The sequence below is a fragment of the Delphinapterus leucas genome, chromosome 1 (assembly GCF_059928025.1).
Source record: "Delphinapterus leucas isolate spDelLeu-1000000601 "Yukka" chromosome 1, BTC_Dleu_Yukka2, whole genome shotgun sequence".
Classification (NCBI taxonomy): Eukaryota; Metazoa; Chordata; class Mammalia; order Artiodactyla; family Monodontidae; genus Delphinapterus; species Delphinapterus leucas.
The window spans coordinates 173,806,307-173,823,887 of NC_143129.1; the positions used below are offsets into that span (position 1 = coordinate 173,806,307).

General features: G+C 55.9%; 1 protein-coding gene across 6 annotated transcripts in view; it reads left to right on the forward strand.

The window, feature by feature from the left end:
• Positions 1-17,581, forward strand: part of HSPG2 (heparan sulfate proteoglycan 2) — a 102,354-nt gene that overhangs the window by 56,232 nt on the left and 28,541 nt on the right. For 3 of the 6 annotated variants that reach the window (XM_089899476.1, XM_089899468.1, XM_089899472.1), the window contains 18 exons: positions 60-173; positions 266-393; positions 777-863; positions 1,352-1,401; positions 1,740-1,834; positions 2,149-2,289; positions 2,659-2,850; positions 8,478-8,570; positions 8,896-8,976; positions 9,201-9,431; positions 11,109-11,222; positions 12,630-12,757; positions 12,896-12,982; positions 13,998-14,056; positions 14,247-14,414; positions 14,568-14,678; positions 16,653-16,753; positions 16,852-17,032. In XM_089899476.1, coding sequence (XP_089755602.1) covers positions 60-173; positions 266-393; positions 777-863; positions 1,352-1,401; positions 1,740-1,834; positions 2,149-2,289; positions 2,659-2,850; positions 8,478-8,570; positions 8,896-8,976; positions 9,201-9,431; positions 11,109-11,222; positions 12,630-12,757; positions 12,896-12,982; positions 13,998-14,056; positions 14,247-14,414; positions 14,568-14,678; positions 16,653-16,753; positions 16,852-17,032 — 2,161 coding nt within the window. Of the gene's footprint in view, positions 1-59; positions 174-265; positions 394-776; positions 864-1,351; positions 1,402-1,739; positions 1,835-2,148; positions 2,290-2,658; positions 2,851-3,975; positions 4,015-4,567; positions 4,676-5,246; positions 5,439-6,322; positions 6,407-8,477; positions 8,571-8,895; positions 8,977-9,200; positions 9,432-11,108; positions 11,223-12,629; positions 12,758-12,895; positions 12,983-13,997; positions 14,057-14,246; positions 14,415-14,567; positions 14,679-16,652; positions 16,754-16,851; positions 17,033-17,581 lie in introns of all 6 variants that reach the window. The other 3 variants (XM_089899467.1, XM_089899474.1, XM_089899486.1) reach the window with 2 other exon arrangements.

Consider the following 17,581-nt stretch of genomic DNA (forward strand, 5'->3'; position numbering starts at 1 on the left):
CCCTTCCCAGAATGGCCCCTGCTGAGGAAGTCCCTCCACCGTCATCTTCCTGCCCCCAGGACTGTGACACAGGCTATACACGCATGCCCAGCGGCCTCTACCTGGGCACCTGCGAACGTTGCAGCTGCCATGGCCACACAGAGGTCTGTGAGCCCGAAACAGGTTCCTGCCAGGTGAGTCCCACCCTCCTTCTTTCCTACCCCAGGGATCTGTGGCCTCCAGGGGCTCAGCCTCAACCCACGTTCTACCCCCCGCCCCCCCACAGGGCTGCCAGCACCACACAGAAGGCCCCCGATGTGAGCAGTGCCAGCCCGGATATTACGGGGATGCCCAGCATGGGACACCACAAGACTGCCAGCCATGCCCCTGTCGTGGAGCCCCCGCTGCTGGCCAGTGCGTCCAGTCCCTGCCTGTACCTGCCCTTTCCTGAAACGTCCATTGCCCTGTCCCCGATTCCCTTCTTCCCAGACCCTTCTGAGAGGCAGTGGTTAAATCGTGGCCTCACCACTTCCTCAAGGTGTCACTTTGTATAAGATACACTTCTCTCTCTGGGCCTCAATTTCTTCATCTGTGAAATGGCGATAATGATGTACCTCCACCTTGGCCCCTGGTGTGAGCATGAGATGATGCCATGGAACCCTTAGCATGGAGCCTGGCATGTAGCTGGCACTCAGGACACGTTAACTCACATGCCCGCTCCTCCTCTCCCTCCTGCCCTGGTCCTAAAAGAAGAGCTGCTGACCTTCTAACTGGAAATTTGACCCCCACACCCGCAGAGCCACCCACACTTGCTTTCTGGACACAGATGGCCACCCCACCTGTGATGCGTGTTCCCCAGGCCACAGCGGGCGTCATTGTGAGAGGTGAGGCAGGTGCGGGCAGGGTGGGGAGCGTGCAGGAGGGGCTGCCCCTGGAGTAAGGCTAGGCCCAGCCCTCCTGACCAGAAGGAACCAGAATCCGCCCACTCTGCCTCACAAAGGCCCCCAGAAGACAATCACCTCCTTTACCCGAGAGCCTAAACCTTTAGCCTGGCATTCGAGGCCCTCAGAGATCTGGGCCTGCAGTTTACCCCCAACTCCCAACACCCCCTGCCCCCCTGCCCCAACCAGGCCAGAATCTTCCCAGAAAACCCCTCATTCTTGCTGAAAGTCCTGGGTTTGAGGACTGACCATGCTGGGCATGTTCCTGCCCTTCTTCTCCCACCTATTTCCCCATCTGTGAAATGGGTGAGTTAGGCTAATAGTTTCCTTCCAGCACTCTGAGGTCATTGAGTCCAATACGGGGGCCCCCAGCACAGTCCTGGATTCTGTGGTTCTTCCTTTCATTCACCCAGTGCTTTCTCTCACCACAGGTGTGCCCCAGGTTACTATGGCAACCCCAGCCAGGGCCAGCCTTGTCGAAGTGAGTCTGGTTGGGGAGGCTTTTGGGATCGGGCTACCCTAGGGGTGGAGCTAGGACAGAGCCTTTGTTCTCCTTCAACCTGTGGCAAGTGACTTTTACCTTTCTGAGCCTCGGCTTCTTTATCTGTAAAACGGGGGCAGTGTCTGTAAAACGGGGGCAGTGAAAGGCCCACGTACCCCAGAGGGCTGCTGTGAATGTGTATAACGCCTGGGCGTGGTAGGTGTTCAGAAGCAAACACTTCCTCTCTCAGGTGGCGAGTTAGATGCCCAGAGGGTGGTGAAAATGGGGATGCTCGGTGGCAGGTTTGGGGTTCCAGCTGTGGCTTCCCTCCACCTCAGGAGACGGCCAGTTGCCAGAGCCGACCGGCTGTGGCTGTGACCCCCAGGGCAGCATCAGCGACCAGTGTGACTCTGCTGGACAATGCCAGTGCAAGGTTAGTACAAACCCCTGCCCTCCACGAGGCCCTGAACCGCAGCCACGGCGGTTGCCAGGCCTTCCCTGTCACCATACCCTCAGGGCTGTCCCTACGCCCCCGCCACCCTTCCTCGCAGGACGCGTCTCTGCCCCACTGCTCGGGGCCTCGTGGGAAGTCAGGCAGCACCTGGTGGGAGCTGGGGCCTAGGCATGGGGGCAGCAGGGGCTCCCCAGAACTGCTGGACGTGGCTGGGAAGCCTGGCCTCAAAGGCTGCTGAAGGTGCAAGAGAGCCATCCAAGCTCCCCGCTCCCCCCTTTCTACCCATCCTCCAGGCCCAGGTGGAAGGCCTCACCTGCAGCTATTGCCGGCCCCACCACTTTCACCTGAGCGCCAGCAACCCGGTTGGCTGCCTGCCCTGCTTCTGCATGGGCGTCACCCAGCAGTGCACCAGCTCTTCCTACACACGCCACCTGGTAAGAGCCCCTACACTGCCCCGGCACCGGGGCCTGCTGCCGGCCTCTCCTGGCTCATCACTAGGGCAGGGCAGGTGAGAAGCCTAGCCCAGTGGCATCCCCATGCCTCCGTCACTGCCCATGTAAGCACAGATCCCAGCAACCCTCGCCCCCGCCCCTAATGCCCTCCCCATGACCCCATTATTGCTTACGTCATCACTGACCCCAACCCCCTCCTTCCCCCAAATGTCCTCTCCATTTCCCCATTATTTCTGTCCTAGCCCTGGTCTCACCATCCCCCCATTCCCCAATCTAATGCCCATCCCTGCCCCTCCCCCACCAAGGTGCCTGCCCCAGTGCCCAGGCTGACCCTTGTCCTTCTGCTGCCAGATCTCCACCCACTTTGCCCCTGGGGACTTCCAAGGCTTCACCCTGGTGAACCCACAGCGGAACAGCCACCTGACAGGAGGCTTCACCGTGGAACCGGTGCCCGAGGGTGCCCAGCTTACTTTTGGCAACTTCGCTAACCTTGGCCACGAGTCCTTCTACTGGCAGCTGCCGGAGACATACCAGGGAGACAAGGTGTGACATGCAGCAGGGCCTGGCAGACCCTGCCTGATCGCCAGCTCTGAGCCAGGCCCCTGCCAAGCCCTGGGGCCAGCAGGGACTCAGACACGAGTTGACCTCAGAGCAGTTTAGGCTGGCAGGGAGGCATCAGCCATGTCATGGTTAAGCGTGCAGCCTTTGGGGTCATATAGGCCTCGGTCTAAACCCAGCCCTGCCGCTTCCCAGCTGGCTGCCTTTTGATAAACCTCAGCTCCAAAGCAGTTCGGAGGATTAGAGCTCATGCCTCGTGCATAATAAGTGCTCGCCTGTTAATGATTATTAGCTTCCGCGCAGTTAGTCAACAAACAGGTCCTGAGTGAGGCCCTGGAAACGCAAGGACAAGTGAGACACAGTTTCAGTTTCATTCATTTGCTCACACATGGAATTCCCTCTGTGCTGTCGACCCTGTGCTCGGCGTTGGGTAATTCTTGTTAGAGGTCATATTTACTGACCTCTTACTCTGTGCTGGGCACTGCTGCGAGCACTTTTACATGCCATAAATCACAACCGCATGAGCTAAGTACAACTACTGCCCTGTTGCGCAAGTGAGAAGACCGAGGGGAGAGAGGTTAGGTGACTTCCTGGGCTCCCACAGCCTGAAGGTGGCAATGCTGGGATTCCAGCCAGGTCAGAGGCCGCCCTTAAATACTACACTAGTCGGAGTCTTTGCTCCTCCAGTGTCATGGTCTAGCGTGGAGGTGATGGGGTGATGGTGTTAGTGGCACGGTGGGGCGCAGGGTCTTGGGCTGGACTCCAGGACGGCGCCCAAATGGGTTCTGTGAGTGGTCAGAGCCACCTGGGGGCACCCAGCGAAAGTGGGTCTTGGTACAGGCATCCCCTGCTGGCTGAGGCCGGTGTTCAAGCAGATGTGTCCCCACGCCCCGGGCCCCAGGAAGGTCAGGGACACTTAGGAGGGGGTGTTCAAGACTGCCCTGTCCCTGTTCCTTGGACAGACCCACGTATCCCAGCCTCCTCCCAGGGCTGGCTGCCTTTTCTCCTCCTCTCCTGGCCTCCGTGTCTTCCTCCCTACTGCCCTGCAGCTCCAGACCTTTCTCTCTGTCTCTCTGACTCCCTCTCCTGGCATTTCCCTGTGCCCCACAGAGGGAGGCATATTTTGCGCGGACGCGACAGGCTCACCAGGTAGGCCCGCAATCTGAGTGGTGTGAAACTGATGTGACGTGGGCATGGTGTGTTCTTGGATGCCCTCAGCCCTGCGTGGGGAGGTGCCCAGCGCCCCGGGCAATATGGGCCCACGTGGACCCAGGTCGTGACCGATGGCGCACAGTCAGGGCACTGCTGTGCCCAAGCCCTGTGATAGCAGGAGCTAGAACCAGGAGGGGTGTGTGCCTCATCTACTGTGTGGTCTGGTCCTGGTGCCGACTGTCTGTGGCCAGAGTGGTGGCTGAGTTAGCCAGGAAACTAACTTGATGCTAAACCATGTGACTATACCTGGCCCACCAGGTTACCCCTGCGCTGTCTCCCAAGCAGCCTCCATTAACCGTCTGTGTCTGTATGGCCCTCCATGGCCTGGAGTTAACCCTGTGTGCCAGCCTGGAGAGGGGAGCATGCGTCTTTCTCCCCAGTCCGCGTGGGCCTTTCTGGCCGCCATATCCACGGGGAGAGGACACCCCCCAGGGCTCCAGCTCTGGGGCTCTGGGAGGGTCTGAGCTGGCCTGTGCCCTCTACCCATCAGAACTGCACGTCCCTCTCAGAGGAGCAGTTGCAGGCAGCTGTGGCTGCTGGGAGGATCCTGGGGCCCCCACAGGGCAAGGGCCGGACACAGTGGCTGTCACAAGGGACAGCCAAGGCCTGGCTGGGGACAGCCTGTGTCTAGGGGCCCCAGGGAAGCAACCAGAGAGCACAGTCCAAGCAGGAGCTTGGGGCTGAGGCCCTGGCCTTCCTGGGTTATTTTCCCCCAGGCCAGGCCAGGCCCCAACCTGATGCCGGGACCACTCCAGTGTTGCCCTTGGGAAGCATTACAGAGCTGTGAGTGGCTTGGGCTGGTACCATGGGCATGCACGGAACGTGAGGCCCAGGGAGCCGTCTCGGCACCACATATGCCCCTGGGGCTGCCTCCAGCCCCTCTAGCCTGAGCTTGGGCAGAACTGTCTGCCCCTCTCTTACCAGGGGCACCCACTCTATGAGCTTCTCCCCGTAGTCCGGGCCCATTCCAGGGAGCTCCACCAGTCTCATGGGGAGCAAAAGGGCAGCAGGTGCAAAGGCCAGAGCTTCAGGCATCGGCACTTGTGAACAGATAGCACAGGCGTGGGCGGCTGGTTGGGCCTGGCACGACCAGGGGGCAGGCAGAGCCTCATGGTGTCCTTTCTGTCCTTCTGCTCCTTTCCTCTGTCCTCCCTCTCTCGGTCCCCCAGGCGGATGAGGCCCAGAGGCGGATGGATGCTGAGATCTGGCAGCTCCTTTCCAGCTTTGCTGCCCACCCCCAGGCCCCTCCCCAGGGGCTCTCACCCCATCCCCAGCCGGCAGCTGCTCTACAGGCAGCTCTGCTCTCCCCCTCCCCCTCCCCCTCCCCCTCCGCTTCTCTGTCTTCCTCAGCAGGCTCTCAGGTATGTGCCAAAGCACCCACCAAGGGACACCCCCCCACACCCATCGTGTTTTCTAGACTTCAGTTTTTTCTGAACCAATTTCACAAATTCTGCCATTTCTGCACACCACTTGGACAGTTATTTACTCCAGTTTTTTCTTTCAACCAATCATATACCAACTCAGTTATGCTAGCTTTACATTTTTAAATACACATTAAAATAGCCACTGAATTTTTTAATTTATTTGTTTATTTATTTATGGCTGCATTGGGTCTTTGTTGCTGCACATGGGCTTTCTCTAGTTGTGGTGAGCGGGGGGTACTCTTCATTGCGGTGCACAGGCTTCTCATGGCAGTGGCTTCTCTTGCAGAGCACGGGCTCTAGGCGCGTGGGCTTCAGTAGTTGTGGCACGCGGGCTCAGGAGTTGTGGCTCTTGGACCCTAGAGCACAGGCTCAGTAGTTGTGGCGCACGGCCTTAGTTGCTCCGCGGCATGTGGGATCTTCCCTGACCAGGGACTGAACCCGTGTCCCCTGCATTGACAGGTGGATTCTTAACCACTGTGCCACCAGGGTAGTCCCAAAATAGCCACTAAATTTTAAAATGTTCTCTGGTGTGCCCCGTAAATCATCTTGGGATCCACAAGGGGCATAGCACCAGGTGTGAGGAGACACCGACCCAAACCACGGCCAGCGAGAGCAGTTGGGGTGTCTGGGTCTAGACAGGGGAGCAAGTTGTCCAAAGAGCTGGGCCAGGACCTAAGCTGTGGGGCTGGGGGTGGGGTTTCTATCCCTCTGCCCTCCTGGGTCTCCCTCTGGGGTCTGTTCTCACCCCCGTCGGGACCATCTCTGACCTTTTGGCCCCCGACCTTTTCGATCCACTCTCACCACCTGTCCTTCTGTCCTAGTTCTCTCTCTCCTACAAAGGCTTCTCTCTGCTTCCTGAAAGCCTCTATTATTGGCAGCTGCCCAAAGCCTTCCTGGGGAACAAGGTAACAAGGATTTGGGGGGGTGGGGGAATAGGGGTGTCATCAAATCCTAAAATATCAGAGGGCCCTTTGTCAAAACCTTTTATGACACAAATGGGTAGACCAAGGCCCAGAGAGCGGTCCCACGTTCAGGTCAAAGTAGGGCTGAGATCAAACCCAGCTCAGCTCTTACCCTTCAGCGAGCCACAGTCCCCTGGCAGAAAGGCTGTCTTAACTGGGAGGTAAGGCACCTCTTCTTTGGTCTCCCTTTACCCTGTATCCAGATCACTGACCTAGCTCTTGGGACTGCATTCATTCATTCAAGAAGCATTAAGTACTTACTGTGTGCTGTACTGTGTATGGGCAGAATAAGACCCTGGCCTCCCAGAGTTCAGTGTTACTCTGATTATCGTTCCTGTCATGCCGGAATCACCGTCATCACCCTCGTCATTGTCAGTATTAGTATTGCATTTGTACTAGTATTGTTCCAGAAATGATTTAGAGTGCCTCTTAAGAATACACACAATATGCAAGAAAATAACATTCAGAGAAGCAGACAAGACAGGCTGGTTCAGGGGGAAATGAAGGTAGGAAGCTTGCTGGAGCCAAGGTGGAGCTGGGCGCAATGAGGGGAGTTAGCAAGCACTGAGGCTGTGTGCCCAGCAGGCCCTGTGCTGAGTGCAGGGTTTTACGTGGCCTGCATTACTTAATCCTCATACTACCTTTCAAGGTAGGTATTATTTTTATTCCCATTTCCATAGGAGGAAAGTTGGGCTCAGAGAAGTTAAGTGACTTGCTCAAGGCTGTCCAGCCAATAGAGCTGGACTTGAACCCCAGTCTTAGACTGCAGGGTCTGCTCCCGTTGCCACCCTGCTGTGCACACCTGCAGCTTGGTCCTAGACATGGCGATGAACTTGCTGGCATCCAAAGAAAACGGGAAACCAGCTGTTTCATGGTTATCTGGTTATGCCCCTAAATTCCTTACCTCGCCCTGAGCTTGTGGAGAACATCCTCAGGGCCTGTGTAGCCCAGGGCCTGGCATGTCGTCAGTAGGTGTTTAATAAATGCTCACCAACTGAATGAACACAAATGAGCAAATGGGCTAGGCCTGACACAGTGTGGTATTGACCTGAACAACTGCCCTAGCGGCAGAGGAGAGAAAGGAAAGTCCTGTGGGGCAGAGCTGGGGCCTTGGCTGCCCAGGTGGAAGCCCCCAGCAGCAAACATAAGGCTCTTCCAGTTGTGAGCAATAGGAAACCCGAGCCCAGCTGGCTTGCCCGCAACGAAGAATCTATTGGCTCATGAAAGTGCAAAGCCCAAAGATAGCTGGTATCAGGCATGGCTCGATCCAGGAGCTCATTAGGACTTTATCTCAGCTGGCATCATTCTCCAGCTTCCAATCTGACTAGTAAAGGGGGTTTTTCTGTTGCAGTAGAAAGGGCAGAAGTACCAGGTTCACACGCTCATCCCTGCTGGAGCAGAGAGAGGGAGCGGTGGAATGTGCAGACTGGCCAGACCTGGCTCACGTCTCCACTTTAGAGGAGGAGGGGCCGGGCTCCTCAAACCACACAGGCTGCCTGTAGAACATAGTTTCCTTTAAAGGAAACCAGGACTACAGTTTTCAAAACAACGGGGAAAATGGACTCTGAGCAAACAAACAAAACCCACCTACCCAGGAGGCAAGAGTTCTGAGGGGCAACTTGCAGCATCCCCTTGCCCCCGCCATGGCTGAGAACTTTTGAACCTTCTGCAACCTCCCTGGGGTGGCCACAGTCATTACCCCTGTCTGCTTTATGGGAAATTCCTTTAATGGAAGGGACTTGGAGCTTGCTTGCTGGGATCGTGAGACAGTGGGAAATGGGGAACCCCATAAAACAGAATAGAGGCTTCTCAGGGTCACTGCCACCAGGTCTGAGACTGTGAAGGAACTGATAGATGTCCTGTCACTTAGGCAACCACCGGCCTCCGGTTGGGTGGGGAGGACAGCACGGGTGCAGAAAGGCCTCCAGAGACTCTGCCCCCCTCACCTATCTGGTCGCACACACCCCAGAGGAGGGCAGAGTCAGGTTGTGACTGCAGGGCTTGCCTCTTGCAGGTGGCAGCCTATGGTGGAAAGCTGCGGTACACCCTCTCCTACACAGCGGGGGCCCAGGGCAGCCCGCTGTCTGACCCTGATGTCCAGATCACGGTGAGCACGTGGATTCCACACCGAGTGGGCAAAAGGGGAAGGTGGAGGCTGGGGGTACCCTCGGTGTTTCTTTCCTTTCCGTCCAGCACTCAGCTGGCCTGGCACCCACCCACTAGTTAGGCCCATGCCCCCGCCCCACCATCTGTTTGGACACTATGTAGGCAGAGGCCCAGCTGCTGGAAGATGGGGTAGTGGGCATGTACCTGACTCCTTTGGGTACGTGAGCTTGGGAGATTGGAGAGGTAGGAGACTGGGATTGGGAGAGGAGCCCACTATCCCCGAGAGCCCCTCAGTTCCCCTCCCAAGCCCACTCGTGTCTCCCCAGGGCAACAACATCATGCTGGTGGCCTCCCAGCCAGCACTGCAGGGCCCGGAGAGGAAGAGCTACGAGATCATTTTCCGAGAGGTGAGAGGCACTCGGCCACACCATGTCTGACCCTCTGCACCCTCCACCCTGCTTTGGAGCCTGGCTTTGACGCCAGCTACGCTGCCTCTCACTCCCCCCATCCTCAGCTAACAGTCCTTGGCCAGTGCCTGGAAGGCAGATGTTGGGGCTGGGGGCACTGCAGAAACAGCACACAAAGCCCAACGCCCCTCACCCCCATTTGCTGTCTTCCCCCACCAACCCAGGAATTCTGGCGCCGGCCTGATGGGCAGCCAGCCACCCGTGAGCACCTCCTGATGGCACTGGCTGACCTGGACGAGCTCCTGGTCCGGGCCACGTTCTCCTCGATGCCTCTAGCAGCCAGCATCAGCGCGGTCAGCCTGGAGGTCGCCCAGCCCGGGCCCTCGGAGGGACCCCGGGCCCTTGAGGTGGAGGAATGCCGCTGCCCCCCGGGCTATGTCGGCTCGTCCTGCCAGGTGAGTGTGACCGGCCCAGATGCCTCTGCGCTAACACAGCTGGATCAGCAAGCGGTCAGCTGGGATTTCCATGGCCACCCGGGATTACTGTCATAACTTTAGTATACTCAGCAACATCTCATTTATTCTTCCCAACAGCACTGAGAGATGTGTAATTGTCCCCTTTTAACAGATTTTTTTTAAAATGAGGCGCTGAAGGGTGCACAACTTACCCAAGGGCACATAGCTACACTCTGCAGAGGTTAAGACCCAGCTCATGTTCCTAGGATGCCCGCCGGAGACAGACACAAGTTAGCCCAACGCAGAGCATGGAAATGCCTCAGCGTGGTGAACAGCGTGGACTGGAGTAGCATTCTAGGCAGGGAGGGCAGAAGAAGCAGAAGCCCAGAAGGAGGAATGTCTGGGGACATAGCCTGCGATGCAGAAGGGTCACCCCTGGAAAGCTGAGTGGGGGGTGCTTCCTCAGGCCTGGAGCAAGGCTCCCTCCAGCAGAGGGACTGCCAAGCTGCTGAGGGAGTGCTGGGGTCGGAACTGAACCCCAGGAAAATTCCTCTGCCCCCAGTGAATGAGATGGATGGGGCGGGGGAGAGACAGTGAGTCCTGTCGGGAGGGAAGGGCGGTAGGGGGTGGAAGAGAGGGCAGGCAGATGGAGGGACTCCAAGAACATTTGCAGGGTTCAGCTGGAGACTGAACACGAGGGCAGGGCCGGAGCTGACTGTTCACCGCTGAATCCCTAGGCACGGAGCAGGCAACCAGTGAACATTGGATGAATGAATGTGCAACTGGGGAAGGGGGATCGCAGGAGGGAAGGGGGCAGGGCTGCAGCGCCAAGTGGGTGGCAGGGAGGTCAAGTGTGGAAACAGTTAGCCCCCCACCCAACCGAGGAAGTCCCAGTGGGAAGTCCACATCTCTGCAGCTTTCCATCTGCGCCCCTTTGCTGTGTCCACAAGAACTTTCAAATCCAAATAGATGAACTTCACGTTCCTTGAGGTTATAAAATTTAACACGTTTTGAAGGAGAACCCCTGGGGAAAGCAGAATCCTTGGTGCACGTTTTCCACAGTGAAGCAAAACAGATTTATAAACATCCCTTTGAAATGGTTGGGGAGCGAGGGCCTGGAGAGATTTCAAAGAAGGGGCAACGAATAGAAATTCATTATTGTCAGAACCCATGATTACTCACTTAGGATGTGTAAAAACGTCCTCGGTTATATGGGTGCCGCCTCTTTCACTTTACTGAGCAAATGTAAACATAGTCATAAAGGTCTTCGAGGACTCATTCCAAATCCAGGTCTCCTGAACTCCCTTTTTCCATCTCAGGGTTAACGTTTTTCAATAAAGACCCTGCCAGAAGAATTTTCAGGGCTGAAGTCCTGGGGCTGGAGAAGGGTTCTCCATTAAGAATGAACTGTTATTTCAGTATATCCAGAGCGACTGGAGATGCCAGGCAGGATGGGGGCGACACTGTCCCAGCTCTGGAGTGTTGGAAAAGTGAAGATGGGGGAGGAGAGCTACCAAGAGGGGATGCTGGGGTGGAGAGCTGGGCCTGGAATTTCCCTGCCAAGAGCCAGTGGGAGTCTAGATGGTGGAGGGGGGATGGAGGAGACAGGTTCTAGGTCTGCTGTCTCTGGGTGGGACCACAATGGAGACGGAGACCAACTCTCCCCTCTACCCCCAGGACTGTGCCCCGGGCTACACGCGCACTGGGAGTGGACTCTACCTTGGCCACTGTGAGCTCTGCGAATGCAATGGCCACTCAGACCTGTGCCACCCAGAGACCGGAGCCTGCTCGGTAAGATGCAAGCAGGGCCGGGGCAGGGGTCAGCTTGGCTGGGCCTGGGTGGGGTGTCAGGGCTGGCTGTGGGATAGGGAGGGGTTTGGTTTGGATAGACCCAGATCCAGGGGCAAGGTCGTGGGGCACATCCTATGGGGAAAAGCGCCTGGCCCAGCAGGTCTGGGCATCGAGGGGTTGCAGGCATGGTGGGGTGGCCAGCACTATGGAGTAACATCCTTCCTTATAAAGAAAACTTTGGGGGAATTCCCTGGCGGTCCAGTGGTTAGGACTCCACGCTTCCACTGCAGCGGGCACGGGTTCAGTCCCCGGTCGGGGAACTAAGATCCCTCAAGCCGCATGGCATGGCCAAAAAGAAAAGAAACGAAAACTTTGGTTCCTGCTATTTCTTATCACCAAAGTGACACATGTTTTCTGTAGAAGAATCAGACTATAGAGATAACTTAAAAAGAAAGTAAAAATTCCCTGAAGTCCACCACCTGGAGGTAATTACCGTCAGTGTTAGGCTGTGGAGCTCTTGCTCTTTCTCTAGGCAAATATTTATGCAGGTTAGCATACCTTTTGTTTTACAAATAACCATAGGTTCACTGTGTTTTATGATCAACTTTTTTCACTTACAAGTTCATGACGTCTTTGAATATTTCAGTAGTGGGTTTTTTTTGTTTTTTTGCGGTACGCGGGCCTCTCACTGTTGTGGCCTCTCCCGTTGCGGAGCACAGGCTCCGGACGCGCAGGCTCAGCGGCCATGGCTCACGGGCCCCGCCGCTCCGCGGCATGTGGGATCCTCCCGGACCGGGGCACGAACCCGTGTCCCCTGCATCGGCAGGCGGACTGTCAACCACTGCGCCACCAGGGAAGCCCTTTCAGTAGTTTTTTATACCTGAACTTTTCGGAGTGGTGTATGTATAGCTGTCCAGGGCATGTGGTCAAGGACCAGGGGTTGACAGAGCCACAAGCTAAATATGGAATGAGGAATATGCTACGTTAATAAAAGAAACATGGATCTCTTTGGAGGAAAACATAAAACCCACACACGTTTTTATGATGAAGCACTTATTCCCAAAACTCCGCCCCCACATACTCACGTGGGGACTTTCCTCTGATATTACAGGTATTTAGGTAGAAAAATGTAAGAAATGGAATCGGTATCATCCTTTTTGATAGCTCTTTGGATGGGTGCTCTTTTTAATTTTCTCAGTTCTTTTTTCATGGTTTGTTTCCAGCATTTTGCTTTTATAAACACCATTGAGATGAACATCCTGTAGTGAAATCATTGTGCCCCTCTATGACTATCTCTTTAAGATAAGCTCACAAACATGGAATTTCGAGGTCAAGAGATTACAAAACTGTACAGTTTTTGGTAAATTTTGCCAAATAGCAAGTAGCTGACATCCTTGTGCCTCGCAGCAATGCCAGCACAACGCCGCTGGGGAGTTCTGCGAGCTGTGTGCACCTGGCTACTATGGAGACCCCACGGCTGGAACACCTGAGGACTGCCAGCCCTGTGCCTGCCCACTGACCAACCCAGAGAACATGTGGGTGCCCTTGCTCAAGGCTCAAGGAACAACTCCCACTGGGGAGTGGAGGGCATTGAACTGACTTTTGGGGGAGAAGTGGAGGGAACAGGGTGGGGAGTGAGCGTCCCATGACCTGACCTTTGCCTCTTATCCCAGGTTCTCCCGCACCTGTGAAAGCCTGGGAGCTGGTGGATACCGCTGCACAGCCTGCGAACCTGGCTACGCTGGCCAGTACTGTGAGCAGTAAGTTTGCAAATAGGAGGGATGAAGGGAGGGGGCATATGGTAGACTCCTAGGTGAGAGTCCTGGATGATGTTGCTCAGAAAGGTCCCTACCAGGATCATGTGCCCCCCCTGCTCAAAACCCTTCCAAGATTCCCCATTGCCCTTGGGACCAGCCCAAGCTCCTTAGGTAGCTTTATCACTCTTCAGTCTCATCCCGCTTCTGACACCCAGCTCTATACTCTAGCTGGGCTTCATTTCTTGACTTCTTCATGTTCATTTCTTTGCATGTGCTATTTCCTCTTCATGGAACATTCGTCACCCTCAAACCGCCTGTTCCTGGCTAACTCCTGTTTAGCCTTCAAGGCTCAGCTTTATTCCCTCATTCAGCACATTTTTATTGAGCATCTACTGTGTGCCATGCAGTGTGCCAAGGTGTTGGAAATAAAGTAATGAGCAAAACAGATTCAGTCCCAGCCCTTATAGAGTTTCCCAACTATAATGGGAGACAAGACGGTGAGTAATCATACAAATACACAGTTAAAACAGTGATAAGTTCGCTGCAGAGCAGTCTGCTCCAAGGGATAGCAGCTCAGCAGTCCCATCCTCTGGGAAGCCTCCTGATTTTCAGGGCTAGATTAGTGCCTCCCCACCATGCCCTCTCAACCCCCATAGATGTCCATCACTCTCATTTACATAGTTTCCATGTTAGTTTCCCAGCAAGTCAGTTCCATAAGAGCAAGGACTTTATCATGTTTACTGTTAATGTTTCAATAACCTTGCATCGTTGTCGCTTAATAAACATTTGTTGAATGAATGTTTTCCTGAATCCAACCTACTGACATTTCCACACACTCCCCTTTCTCAGCTCCCAGAGGCCCTGTGGTGGGGCTTTTTTGGTCTCTGAAGTCCTTCCAGAGCTCAGAGCTTCTTCACCCCATACTGGGCAGAGAGCTGAGCTTCTGGCTCCCCAAGTCCACTATGAGGCACTGGGTCCCCTGGGGTCTGACACAGCTGGTCCTTGTTCCTCCTTACAGGTGTGCCACAGGATACGTGGGTAACCCCAATGTGCGAGGGGGTCAGTGCCTGCCACAGGGTAAGTGGGACCATGGTCTTGGGTCGAGGTGATGGGCAAGGCAGGGGACCCAGGGAATTTTAGAGATACTAGGTCTGGGGAACAGGGTGAAGGGTTGGGCACGCGAGTCTTTGGGAGGGCAGAGATATCTGAGACAATGGTACATGCTGGGGGCCTCCTGCCTGAATGGCCTCTCCTTTCCCTACCCCAGCAGACCAAGCCCCGCTGGTGGTCCAGGTCCAGCCAACTCGGAGCATAGTACCCCAAGGTGGTCCCCACTCCCTGCGGTGCCACGTCAGTGGGAGCCCACCCCACTACTTTTACTGGTCTCGTGAAGATGGGCGGCCCTTGCCCAGCAGCACCCAGCAGCGACATCAAGGTACACGTGGCCCCAGGCCCTTCGGCCATTCCAATGGAAAGGGAGGCACAGGTCTGTCCCTGCCCTGCTGAGATCCTGTAGGGACCCACACGCAGGACTAGGTGGGAAAAGGGGTGCATCTGTACTGATGAGCTCCCATCTCCTTGCCACCAGGCTCCGAGCTCCACTTCCCCAGCGTCCAGCCTTCAGATGCTGGAGTCTACATTTGTACCTGTCGTAATCTCCATCATGCCAACACCAGCCGGGCAGAGCTGCTGGTCACTGGTGAGTTTCCAGTCCTCTGTCCACAAGACTGCCTGTCTTGGGATGGGCTGCAAACTGCAGACCATCTACCAGAGGGAATGGTGGACGAGGACACTGGCCAGGAAGATGGAAAGAGGTGATGGGTCAAGGCTGATGTTAGAGGCAGAACTGGCAGGACTTGAGTCTGGTCGTTGAGGGAGAGAGAAAAGCCTAGGGGTCTGGATTCCAGCAGCTGGGCAGAGTGCCATTTACTGAGATGAGAGAGGATCCCACAGGAGGGCACCTTCATTTGGGCTCTGCCAAAAGCAGAGGCTGAGGCTTTGTGTGTACATAGTTTATTTGGTAAATGAAATGAAACAGGGAAGAGAAGGCATCCAATTAACGGTGTGTCATTGAGCACATTACCACCTAGAGCAGTTGTTACTGAACGCAGCCGAGGCAGCCCCGGGAAACTCCAGAGTAAAACATGCTCCTTGGAGTCCCCCTGCCCTCCGCCCTAGGGTCCAGGGAGCTGGGGTATGTGCACACCAGCTCGTATCAGTCACTGACTGGGGCCTGTTCCAGTAGCATCGATTCCCCTGCATTCTGTCCCACCTCATGGGCACACACAATGGTCACCAGTGGCCTGAGAAAACCCTCATGCAAAGAAATGCAGCGGCTGCAGAAGCCAGGCAGGTTGGTTCTGAAGTGACGAGGGGACATGGGTGGGGCCCCAGCAGCACCTGCCACCAACAGGTCCGAGGGAACCACAAGTTTGGTTTTGGACTTGTTAACGTTTGAGAAGCTTGGGGAAACATTGAAGTAGGTGCATCAGGTGGGCATTTGGATATGTGAATCTGGAACTCAGGAAAGAGGCCCTGGCCAGAGAAGTGAATTTGGGAGCTGTTGGCATAGGGATGGGGCAGGATGAAATTACCCAGGAGAGTGTAGCTCGAGGACAGGGCCCAGAGCAGAGCCCCAAGGAGCTCCAACTGGAACAAATGGAGGAGGGAGGACAGCAAGAGAGTGAGCAGGGGCAGCCAGTAGACAGGAGGAGGCCGGGGGACATGGTGAGTTGGAAGTCAAGAGGGGAAACGACTTCCCAGAGAGAGTGGCCGGCCTCACCAGATGCCCCGGGAAGGTCAGCTACAGACAGAGAAATAACCCTTGGAGGTCATGCCTTGACAAGAGCGGTTTGCAGTGGAGAGATGGGGTAGAGACTGGATGGGAGTGAGGCAAAGAAGGGATGGGAAGGCAGCCAGTGTAGACAACTCTTTCAAGACTCTTGGCTCTGAAGGGAGGCCAAGAAATGGGGCAGTAGCTGAGGGGTGTATGGGTCAAGGGGGCATTTTCAGAGATGGGAAATTCTAGAACACATTTGTCTGTGGAGCAGAATGATCCCATGGGGAAGGAAAGGAGAGGACACAGCAGGGGGAGGGTGTCCTTGGGAGGGGCTCCAGCACTCAGGAAGGGGAGTTGAGGTGGGGTGGGAGGTGGGGAGAAGTCTCATCCTTCAGGGACCGGGAAGGAGGGAGGTGGGTAGATTTGGGAACGTGGAAAATTCCTGACTAATTGTTTCAATTCTCTCAAGAAGCGTGAGTTGAAGCCACGGAAGCGGAAGGGGGTTTCAGGAGGGTGGAGAAGTTGGGAGCAGGTGTGAAATGGTTGTTTGGGAGGATAGAAACCCAAACCAGGCAGAGAAGCCCAGTTGGAGTGAAGTGCAAAGTGTTAAGAGCTCATTTGTGGTCTGTGATCGTGAATTGGAGCCAAGGGGATCATGGTGTGATGTTCTCTGATCACAGCCTGCTGGGTGCTCAGTGCCGGCAGGAAGAAAGTAGATGATGGGTTTCGGCCAGGATGAGGGAGGGCGGTGCGGTGCCAGGGATTGGAATGGAATCTAAGCCAGACTGGGAAGGAAGTGACATCCGGATGGGGTGATGAAGAGGGAGAGAAAGTGGCCACAGGACAGCGGCCTAGCCAGCACCCAGCTCACTGGGGGACCTCCTGTCCCGGCAGAGGCTCCCAGCAAGCCCATCACAGTGACAGTGGAAGAGCAGCGGAGCCAGAGCGTGCGTCCCGGAACCGACGTCACCTTCATCTGCACAGCCAAGAGCAAGGTGGGCGGGGCAGGGAGTGGGCATCAGTGAGGATCTGTCTTCTGGGGTCTCCAAGCCCCACCCGGACCCCCACCGCATCTCCCTTGTCCTGCCTGCAGTCTCCGGCTTACACCCTGGTGTGGACTCGCCTGCATAACGGGAAGCTGCCAGCCCGAGCCATGGATTTCAACGGCATCCTGACCATTCGCAGCGTCCAGCCGAGTGACGCGGGCACCTACGTGTGCACCGGCTCCAACATGTTCGCCATGGACCAGGGCACAGCCACGCTGCACGTGCAAGGTACACTGTTCATGTCCATGCCTGACCCACCCAGTCCTGACCTTCCTCCACACCCACCAAGACCAGTGACCATTTCTTCATTCAGCGGACAGTTTCTGAACTACAGTATGGCAGGTCCTGGCCTAGACTCCGAAGAAACAGGGGTGGGAGGGGACAAACAGGAGCTCTGCCCTCCTGCCCTTCCTGTTCTGTAGGGAACAAGTGGACAAACAACATAATTACGCGGGTGACCAGTGCTGGGACAGGAGTAAACAGAGTGATTGGAAAGTGAGAAATGAGGTGGGAAAAGGGTGAGCTATTCTCTGTGGGGTGGTTGGGGAGGGCCTCTCTGAGGAGGTGACATCTCAGCTGAGACCTGAAGGGAAGAGAAGGTGTTCAGCCACATAAGAGCTGGCGGACGAAGCAGCATGTGCAAAGGCCCTGAAGCACGAGCATGTTGATGTGTTTGAGGGACGCAAGGCCAGCGTGGCTGGAGCCATGGAGGGGAGGTGGGGTGAGGGACTTGAAGATGTGGGCAGAGGTGAGTACACGCAGTGGGTCACAGCAGGG